At 50.5% G+C, this 10307-nt stretch overlaps 1 protein-coding gene across 1 annotated transcript; it reads right to left on the bottom strand.

The window, feature by feature from the left end:
• Positions 1-1981: 1981 nt before the first annotated feature.
• Positions 1982-10076, bottom strand: PTCRA (pre T cell antigen receptor alpha). The gene is made up of 7 exons (XM_070244572.1): positions 9973-10076; positions 7672-7736; positions 5698-5829; positions 5226-5258; positions 4480-4800; positions 3315-3359; positions 1982-2661 (listed from the first exon to the last, which is right to left on the bottom strand). The coding sequence occupies exons 2-7, from the start codon at positions 7727-7729 to the stop codon at positions 2123-2125; spliced, it is 1128 nt and encodes a 375-aa protein (XP_070100673.1). The 5' UTR covers positions 7730-7736; positions 9973-10076; the 3' UTR covers positions 1982-2122.
• Positions 10077-10307: the final 231 nt, after the last annotated feature.

The raw sequence follows: 10307 nt of genomic DNA, 5'->3' as shown, positions 1-10307 counted from the left end.
CAGCCAATGGGCTTTTCGGGGCTTGTCCTTTAGCGAATGGGAGGCCGAGCTTTTTTCGGCCTCAGCCAATGAGAGGGCGGATGGTGTCCTCAGCGACCTATGGCAACATCTTTTCCCACCCCCTAACGGTGGCTCTGGGCGGGGCTGGAGGACCAGGACAAGAGGGAGGGAAGCAGCTGACAGGGCCTGAGTGGGACGTGGTCCTGCACGCTCGTCCTGGAAGATGTGCGAGAGGCCGTCTTCACTGTCTTCGCCTCCTTTCACGTCGTTTCCCTCCTGGAGTCATAATGCATCAAGCTCTTACTGAGCACCTGTTTTTTAATTTTATTATTATTACTTTTTTGGTTATTGTTATTGTTCTAACTACCAGTCACTCTAATAGGCACTGTCGGTGAGACCAGGACGACTCAAACAGTCCCCAGCCTTCAAACTTAGTGCCAGTAACCCTAGATTTTTCCCAGTGAGAACTAGAACAAACCACTTCCTCTCTGAGCCTCAGTGTCTGTCTGTATGATCACTTTGTGATCCTCCCAGCTGCTATTCGAGGTTTGCCTGTTGCTGGGAAGCTCAAATAGGTTAATGGAATAAAGCTTATGGAGCAGATTGTAAAAAGTTCACGCATTAATTTTCTTTTTACGTGTGTATTTTCTGTATGTGTGTAACCTCAGCCCTTTTTACTGCCCTATTATTTATTTCTGTGGATTCTGAGCTCCCAGAAGGCAGAGACTTGATTGACGTAGGCCCACAAGCCGTCCTGGGAAATAACATTAAGCCAGCCACAGGAGAGATTCAGAGTCTGGCACAGGGCAGGATTGGCGCAAGATGGGGAGGGGTGTTGAAGCTAAGGGAAGCCCTCTTGCAGAATGAGAAGACATTTACTGAGGTAAGAAGTAGTTTGGCGGGAGCCCTGGGCTTAGCATCTCAGCTGAGAGCTGGGAAGGGACAGTGGCTGGAGAAAGTCTGAGGAGATAGCTGGACATGCCCCCACCCCACCCCAGCCTACCTCCTCCCTCAGTCTGGTGTTGGGGAAGGAGCAGGCCCTATGGGACGGTGGACAGATTCACCCCCAGAAGTTGTGGGACACCCTCCCCTGACAAAAAATCCAAAAAAGGGGTAGGAGAATCTTCTTACAGGCTGGTGAGAGGCAAGCAGGGGAGGAGACAGTGAGAGTTGCCATGGAACAGCAGCTGAGAGGGCACAGAGGCTCAAGGAAGCTGGAGGTGTCATTGACACCACGTGTGTGGGGGGTGTTAAAGCATAGTTCCCCACTGACGCCTTGAGAGAAGGAAGACTAAAGGAGCACCATTGATGCGGCAGACTGTCCTATGCTGCCCAGGGGACATCTAGATTCACATGAAAACGCCCAGACGTTGGGGTGACTACTAGCGAGGAATCCCTGGGAAAGGTTGGATTTCTGGCCCGTGCTGAAGAACAGGGGACACACAGTGTACCCTCCAATGTGGGAGCCTCATATTTTATCGCTGCAAGAACTCTCTTTAGGAAGCAAAACAAAACAAAAACCTCCTTAGTGCCTGGCTCAGAGGTGATGCTCAATGAATATTTTTCAAATGAATAATGACCCTTAATGGATTAATAATGTGCAAGTTTGAAATTACCATCTATGGTCTTGGCACTGGACACGAACCCGTGACCCTGGGATCCTGGCCCTGTTCACTTCTGCTGAGTCTGTACAAGACTTCACAGAGGCCTAGCACCTCGCCTTCCTGGGTCTCGGGCGGGGCTCCTCGCCCTGACCTCTCACAGAGGTTGGGCCACATGAGGAGACAGAGAGGGGGCCTTGCCCCATGCCTGGCTGTGAGGAAAGGAGACAGAGGTGAGATAGGGTCCTCCCCAACCCCAACCCCACTCTGCAATTCCCAGGGTCTCACCCTCAGGAAGCCCTCTTCCTCAAGGGAGCCTTCCCAGATTTCTGCCTCCTTTAATTCTGCCAAATTCCCTCCTCCCAGGGCAGATTTGAATCAAAATATTGTTCATTTGTTTGTGTCATTTACGCTCTGCTTTAATTGTTCTCAGTTATCTGCACCCTAAACGTCCCAGTGCCTGAGTCCGTCAGCACCCTCAAGGATCTCCCAGTCTGACGGGAGAGACACAGCCTTTTCCCTCAGAAAGCCTTGGTCTGAGGGGGGAGACAGAGCCCAGCCCCCAGGATGCTCCTGTCCGCAGGAGGAGGCAGGTCACATACAAATGCTCCAAGGCTCGAGGCAGGAATACTGAGGGGGGTCCTGAGCCTCAGGCCCAAGCTTGGTTGGCAGAGACCATCCCCTCTTCCCAGACTGGGCTCCTGGGATCCGGACGCGGACGGAGGGTGGGAACCCCCCCGGCCGGCCCTGGGCTGCAGCGCCGGCGGGGTGGACGGGGTGAGCGCTCGGCCTGTGGTCCCCCCATCACTGCGGCGAAGCCAGTGGGCGGGGGCTGAGGGCTCTCCTACTGGCAGAGGCTGCGGAAGGAAAGGACGGTCCGCCCTCGGGGCCGCGGGGAGCTCGGGGGTCGCGGGGTCTCGCGGGCCAGGCGCCCGGGCCGGGTCCCCCCTCGCGGCGGGCAGGGCGCGGAGGCGGCTGCAGGTCAGGAGCACGTCAAACAGCAGCAGCTTGAAGAGCAGCAGCCGCAGCGCCCCGAGCCGCAGCGCCTGGCCCCGTGTCCCTGCGGGAGAGGGAAGGAGCGGGTTAGGGGCCTGGAGGCTGGCCCTGAGCCCCACGACAGGAGATTGTTCTATAGTGCAGAAGGGCCTTGCCCTCTGCCCTTGCCATCCCTCCTCCCTTTCACCGCCCCCCCCCCCCCAAATCCAAGGAAAGTCCTACCTGGTGTCTAACCTCAGCTCTTACTGGTCATAATAACAAATACCTTCCTAGCCAGCCTTCATTTTATTTGATTCCCCAACAACCAGGGGGATGTAGGCCAGGCAGGAATTAACATCTGATGCAGAGAAGAATAACCAGCTCAAAATTCTCTATTTGGTCAGGAAGTAGAACCTGACTCATGACTCTGTCCAGCAGGTGGTGGGACTTGGGACAGTTTCCCAAGGCTCCCAAGAGACTCCCAAGGCTCTAACACTGAGACCATCCATCTGGGCTGCGCAAGGAGAGCTCCAAGGACCCTCTGTTAGCTCTCACCTGCACTTCTCAGCTGTGTGCAGGAATTAGGCTGGGGTCGCAGGATCTATTCCGGTCTCACCCACGGGAAGACAGGGGCCCAGGCTAGCCAGCGCCCCAACCCCACAAGGAACCCACCAACCCTGGGTGGGACCCACAGGCTAGAGCCCAACATGGTCTAAGGTCCTGGTCCCCAGTACTCACCCCTGAGAGGCTCCCGGAGGCAGATCCTGGCTGAGGAAGCCTCTCCTGCCAGCCAAGGAGAAGGGAGTGAGTCCTTTGGGATGAGCCGTGCCCTCCCCCGCGATGCTATGCCCTGGCCCTGGCACAGGGCAGCTCTTCATGGCATGTGGCTAAATGGACAAATGAACCAGCAGCAGAACCTGAGCCATTTGCTAAATGTCCTCGGAAGGGCCCAGCTCTCCCTCCCTCCTCGCTGGCCCCCGTTCTGTGCCCCGGGGAGGCTGAGGTGCCTCGGCACTTTTAGACAGGGAATCAGTTTTCTTAGCAGCCTTCTTTGGAAGCCATGGCATTTATTCAATAAATAGTCTCATTGCGAAGATGACAAAATTAACATAATCCAAAAAGAGGAAGAAAATCATCTGGTCAGTAATAATAACAGCTGGATTTGGACATGCTGCTCAACCTCTCTGTGCCCATAAAATGAGGAAAATAATATGACCTACTTCATAAATGTAAAGTGTTTACAACAGTGCCTGGCATTAAGTAAGTGATAGCAATTTATTATTTAATTATATTTGGCTCTAATAGGTAGGGTGTCATAAATAGGGTGATATATATAGATATAGATATTAACACTAGGTATAGGGCCAGCCTGGTGGCGCAGTGTGTTAAGTTCCACTTTGGTGGCCCAGGGTTCGCAGGTCTGGATCCTGGGTGCGGACCCACGCACCGTTTGTCAAGCTGTGCTGTGGCAGGTGTCCCACATAAAATAGAGGAAGATGGGCACGGATGTTAGCTCATGGCCAGTTTTCCTCAGCAACAAAAAAACAAAAACAAAAACAAAACACTAGGTATATAAAGAGAGATATTAACCCTCAGTGATAGGGTTAATATATATACCTCAGTATGTATGTATATCTCAACCCCAGGAGGGAGGAGTCATTATTACCTCTTGGAAGTCAAGCATCAGTCTGGATTTGAATGAGATATTACAGTTGCAAATCCCAGGACTCAGGGCCCTTAGGCCACCCTGCTCTGAGCCCAGGAATCACCTCACCTAGATGTCAGCACTTGGACACCCTTCATGCCCCCAGGCCTGGAGCCTGCCCTCCCTCCCACCATATCCTCATTCCAGGGTGTGTTCCAGGGCAGGGAGCATCCACAGGGGCCCAGGCTCGGTCCCCACCTGAGAGCTGTAGGGGCTGTGTGCTCCGGCTGTGGTCCCCAGCCCCAGGCCCAGTGTGGCAGACCAAGGTCTCCCAGGCTGCCAGTTCCTCAGAGGGCAGGGAGAGCTGGGCCAAGCTGGTCCAGGTGCCATCTTCTGCTAGGGAAGGGCCGTAGGTGAAGGCGTCCAGTTCACTGCCATTGCCAGCTGAGAACCAGATGGAGCTCTCAAGGCCAGGGGGTGCAGCATCGAGGACCAGGCAGACCACCAGTGTCTGCTGCTTCCCATCTACCAGCAGCGTGATTGGTGGGGCCAGGGAGGGGAAGGGGGTGCCACGCACACCTGCAAGAAAGCACACACTTGTTGGGGGCTACATCTGTCTGTGCCCTCCCAGGCCAGCATCTCACTGCAGACTTCTATCCTTGTGTCTGAGTTTCTATCCTTCCATCTATCCTTCTACTATCCATCTATTTATCCTTCTACCCTCTCATCCATCCCTCTCTCCTGGCATTTACCCATCTAACCACTCTTCCTTCCCTCCATCTTTTCATTCATCCTTCTATCTCCATCTTTCCTACATCTATTCTCTCTACCTTCCATCTATATGTCCATCCATCCATCCATCCTCCCAGACACCTATCTATCATATCTGAACCTTTCTGTGCCAGGCACTGAGGAAACACCATTAATTAAGATATTGTCCCTGCCTTTAAGGAACTCAGTCCCATGGGAAAGATAGCAGATGCATAAATAAATACTTATAATACCTTGTCGTGCCAGCCTCAGGAGAGTGGTTACATCTGGGGAGGAAGGGAAGGAAACAGGATCCGGAATGAAATCAAAAAGGGCTTCAAATTTATCTGTAAATTTTTGTTCCTTTAAAAAGTATATCTGATTCAAATATGGAATAATTTTAACCATTTGTTAATCTGAGTTGAGTATGCGTGTGTTGTATTATTCTTGAGTCTTTTCTATAAGTCTGCAGTATTTTTAATAGCTTTGTTTAGATGTAATTTACATGCCATATAATTCACCCATTTAAAGTGTATGTCTGTATTATTTCATAATTTAAAAAAAGAAAAATAAGTCATCTCTGTCCTATATTTTCCAGAATAGTCCTGATTTTACACAAACTTATTCTTTTCAGTAAAGATGACTCATTTAATATATAACAAAATGTTATTTTTGAAAGGTTGGGTATCTTGTCATATCAATAAAATCTCAAAGGTTAAAACCTACAAACGGGGCTGGCCCAGTGGCCAGCAGTTAAGTTCGCACGTTCCGCTTCGGCAGCCCAGGGTTCGCTGGTTCGGATCCCGGGTTCAGACTTGGCACTGCTTGGCATGCCATTCTTTGGCAGGCGTCCCACATCTAAAGTAGAGGAAGATGGGTACAGACGTTAGCTGAAGGCCAGTCTTCCTCAGTAAAAAAGAGGAGGATTGGCAGCAGAGGTTAGCTCAGGGCTAATCTTCCTCAAAAAACAAATACAAAAAACCAAACAAAAACACAAAAAACAAACAAACCTACAAACAAATTCACACCATGAGTTAAGCACAGCCAGGCTAAGGAAATGCCCCAGGGTGTGGGAAGGGTGCCAGAGAATCTCATGGGGAGATAGGACAGGAGGCTGCTCAGGAAGGAGTTCTTGAAGGTCAAATAATTGACCAGAAGCACATGGATGGTAACTCAGGATTTGAACTCGGGTCTCTGTGACCCCAAATCCCACAGACCACCCCACCCTTGGAAGGATAACTAAGATTTTGCTATGTGACACAGTGGCCCAAGCCTGGGACAGGCCTCAGACAGAGTTGGGTTGATTACTGACTCCTCCATTTATTTATTTATTTAAATTTTAAAAATTTTATTATTTTTACTTATTTATTTATTTATTTATTTTGAGGAAGATTGGCCCTGAGCTAACATCTGCTGCCAATCCTCCTCTTTTTGCTGAGGGAGACTGGGCCTGAGCTAACATCCATGCCCATCTTCCTCTACTTTATGTGTGGGATGCCATGGCTTGCCAAGCGGTGCCACGTCCGCCCCCAGGGTCCCAACTGGGGAACCCCAGGCCACTGAAGCGGAACATGCGCACTTAACCGCTGCGCCACCAGGCCAGCCCCCTAACTCCTCCATTGAATTTACTGAGTCTCAATTGTCCCAGCAATACAACGAGGTTAATAATACCAGCCCAATAGAATTTTGTTGTAAAGACCATGAATGTAAAATGCCTTAGCAGATAGTTATTAGTATTATTATCGATACTAATATTAATAAGGTATCACAAACAAAGGGAGTAGGGAAGGCTGGGAGTTAACTCCAGGACCCTCAACCTCCTGAGCCTTTTCAGTCGTACAGATAGAGACACTCTCCAAGTCGAGCTCAGCCTCCACCTCCTCCAGGAAGCCTCTCAGTATTGCTCCTTCTCACCCTGGCTGCTTCCTTCCCAGAGCTCGGGCCTCCTGCCATGGGCTCTCCCTGCTCCACACGGGTATGGTTTGTCTCCCTAGCGAGGGAGAGCCTGTGTCATACTGGGGCTAGCTTCAGATCAAGAAAACACCCTGACTCAAAGGTCAAGGACCTTTCCCCCTGACACAGGCAAACAGGCACCTGCTTCTAACTGAAGCTGGAATTCTCAAAATTTGAGTCATTTGGCTCCAACCTTGTTCTGTGGAGGACTGGGGGTAAATACCCCGGGGAAGTCACCGAGGCCTTGGGACATCTCCTGAGAGCCCACTGATAAGGGGGAGCTGGGAGTGAACCTGAGACACTCTGAGCCCTGTTGGAATAAGGCACCCTGAGGGCAGGAGGCCAGGCCAGGAAGGACAGGAGAGGGCCTCACAATGCTCATGTCCCATCACCCATATCGCATAACACAGCCCGGCTACACCCTCCCTCCAAGCTTCCCCCCCACCCCAGCAGTGCACGCCCATCCAGCTTGCTCTTGTTTCCCTATACCTCCAAGAGGTGACCGCCCTCCACCACCGCTGTGGACTCCAGGGGAGCAGGATCTGGGGCCTGGAGCGAGGTAGCTGGGAGGTGGAGTACACTAGGGAAGGCAGTGATGGGCTTCTGTGGAGACCGTCCCCGCAGGCCCCCGTGGCTCTGTCCTGCTTCCCTGCATCCCACCCACCCCCAGGGAGGCTCAGAGCCACGCAGTGGGCTTGAGTAGACTAACGGACGGGGCACAGAGAGGCATGCCGGGAGGGGGCTCACCGGTGGGCAGGGCTGGACACCCGAGGGCCAGGAGAAGCAGCAGCCAAGTCCGGGCCATGGCGCACCTGAGAGGAGGCAGGACCCAGCTGCAGACCTGAGGCGTGGGCTGGGGGAGGAGGTGCCCACAAGACCGCCTCCCAGGCCGCAGGCCCAGCTGCACCTCAGCTGCTCCACCACGGAGCCGTTTACCCCGGTGAGCCCCTCCCACCCCCAACCTGGCCCCTAAACCCAATCCTCTCTCATGGTACCAGGGGGGCTCAGGGTGCCACTCCCACACCAGGAGGTGGATGCCAAACTCCCTCCCGTCTGAAGAGCCCTTCACAGTCCGCAAAGGCTTTTCCCAGTCACTGGTCCTGCTAGAGGGCAACTGTCCTCTCCGGGAAACAGAGCACCAGGCTGAATGGCAGGGGCTTAACCTGCGCACTCCACTCCGTCCACCCAACCACTGCAGTTCCATCCCACGGGGGAAGCAACTGAGGCTCAGAGAGATCAAGTGACCTGCCCGAGGCCACACGACAGGAAAGTGGCAGAGCCAGTGGCTTGATCTCTTCCCTATGGCTTGCCTTACTACAGCCCAAAAGATGCCCAATAACTTACTTCCATGTTGTTAGAACCCCCGCCCCCGACACACATTTTGATAGAATTTACTTTTTCAGAGCTGTTTCAAGTTTGCAGCAAAATTGGGGGGAAGGTACAGAGATTTCCCATATATTCCTTATCCCCTCACATCAAACCTTTTTTTTTTTTTAAAGATTTTATTTTTTCCTTTTTCTCCCCAAAGCCCCCCAGTACATAGTTGTATATTCTTCGTTGTGGGTCCTTCTAGTTGTGGCATGTGGGACGCTGCCTCAGCGTGGTTTGATGAGCAGTGCCATGTCCTCACCCAGGATTTGAACCAAAAAAACACTGGGCCGCCTGCAGCGGAGCACGCGAACTTAACCACTCGGCCACGGGGCCAGCCCCTAAACCTGTGTTTAAAAATAAATATTTTAGGGCCGGCCCCATGGCCGAGTGGTTAAGTTTGCACGCTGTGCTTGGGCGGCCCCGGGTTTCGCAGGTTTGAATCCTGGTCGCAGACATGGCACCGCTCATCAGGCTACGCTGAGGCGGCATCCCACATCCCACAACTAGAAGGACCCACAACTAAAAATATATACAACTATGGGATTTGGGGAGGAAAAGCAGGAAAAAAAAAAAAAAAAGAAGATTGACAACAGTTGTTAGCTCAGGTGCCAATCTTTAAAAAATAAATAAATAAAAATAAATATTTTATAAATGCCATTTTCAGTGACTCCATTAAATTTTAGCTAGAGCAGTCATTTTGACTCTGGAACTTCACACCGAGGCATATACCCCAATGAAATAATAAGAGATTCAGTCATTATAAGACAAAGATTTATGCACAAAAATGTTCTTGGAAGTATTATATTTTAAAAAGAAAGAGAAATTGAGCCAACAACCTAATTGTTCAATGCTAGGGGGAGGGTTGAATGAATTAATGTTTGGTGTATTTTTATTAGTGACTATTACACAGCAGCTTTTAAAATCCTGTTTTCAAAGAATGTTTAATCACCTGGGATGTAAAAAAGAGTTTGAAGTGTGGACTGTGAAGTCAGAACACCTGGCTTTCAATCCTGACCACATCACTCAGGAGTCGTGTGACTCCCACCAACTTCTTCCCTAAGCCTCAATGTCCTCGTCTGTACAGAGGGGATGGTCATAGTTCAAAGGTGTCCTGTGAGAGTTAAACGAGATAATCCATGAAGAGGCCTTAGCACGTTCCGTAGGAAGAAGTCAATAAATGTTCTCTCTCTCGGCATGCGTGTGTACACATAGTCACACACAACTCAAAGTCGCATGTTTGTAAACTAAACAGGATGCCAGTGTAAGCAGAGAATATAGACCCAATTTTGTATACGAAATAAGTAACTATCCCCAGAAGAAAGCAGACCAAACGCTAGCAACGGTTATCTCGGCATGTTAGCATTTTGGATAGTTTTTATTTTCATCTTTATAATTGTTTATTTCTCAAATTTTCTACAATGAACCTGTATTATTTTAAAAATTAGAAAAACGAACATTATTAAAAAGTAAAACTATAGATGTACTATAGTTTATTTAGCCATTCTTTTATTGTTAGACATTTGGGTTTTCCAGTTTAGGGCAACGGATATCTTTGTTTATAAAGTATTTTCCAAATTCATACTTATGTCCTTAAAATTATTAAGACCTCTGTGACTTTTTAGGGTTTTTTTCTTAAAGATTTTATTTTTCCTTTTTCTCCCCAAAGCCCTCTGGTACCTGGTTGTATATTTTAGTTGTGGGTCCTTCTAGTTGTGGCGTGTGGGACGCCGCCTCAAAATGGCCTGATGAGCGGTGCCATGTCAGCGCCCAGGATCCCGAACCAGCAAAACCCTGGGCAGCTGAAGCAGAGCGTGTGACCTTAACCAGTTGGCCACGGGGCTGGCCGCCTCTGTGACGTTTTTGCTTTTTGTTTTCTGTTTAACTTAAAAAAAAAAAAACTGAGGGGCCTGCCCGGTGGCGCAGCAGTTAAGTGCACATGTTCCACTTGGGTGGCCCGGGGTTCGTCAGTTCGGATCCCGGGTGCGGACATGGCACTGCTTGGCAAGCCATGC

This window comes from Equus caballus, chromosome 20 (assembly GCF_041296265.1).
Source record: "Equus caballus isolate H_3958 breed thoroughbred chromosome 20, TB-T2T, whole genome shotgun sequence".
NCBI lineage: Eukaryota > Metazoa > Chordata > Mammalia > Perissodactyla > Equidae > Equus > Equus caballus.
Note: the sequence above shows the minus strand (reverse complement) of the source record. Positions and strands in the feature narration are given on the sequence as shown.

Bases quoted from the DNA above. Each gene is read 5' to 3' on its own strand.
- PTCRA (XM_070244572.1), bottom strand. From the start codon at position 7,729: ATGGCCCGGACTTGGCTGCTGCTTCTCCTGGCCCTCGGGTGTCCAGCC. The intron at 5,259-5,697 runs GTAGGTTTTAAC...CTTCCTCCCCAG, and splicing joins CCACTGGGCCAGCCCCGTTT to ATGTAACCACTCTCCTGAGG. The intron at 4,801-5,225 runs GTATTATAAGTA...GCTTTCTTGCAG, and splicing joins CCTGAGGCTGGCACGACAAG to GTGTGCGTGGCACCCCCTTC.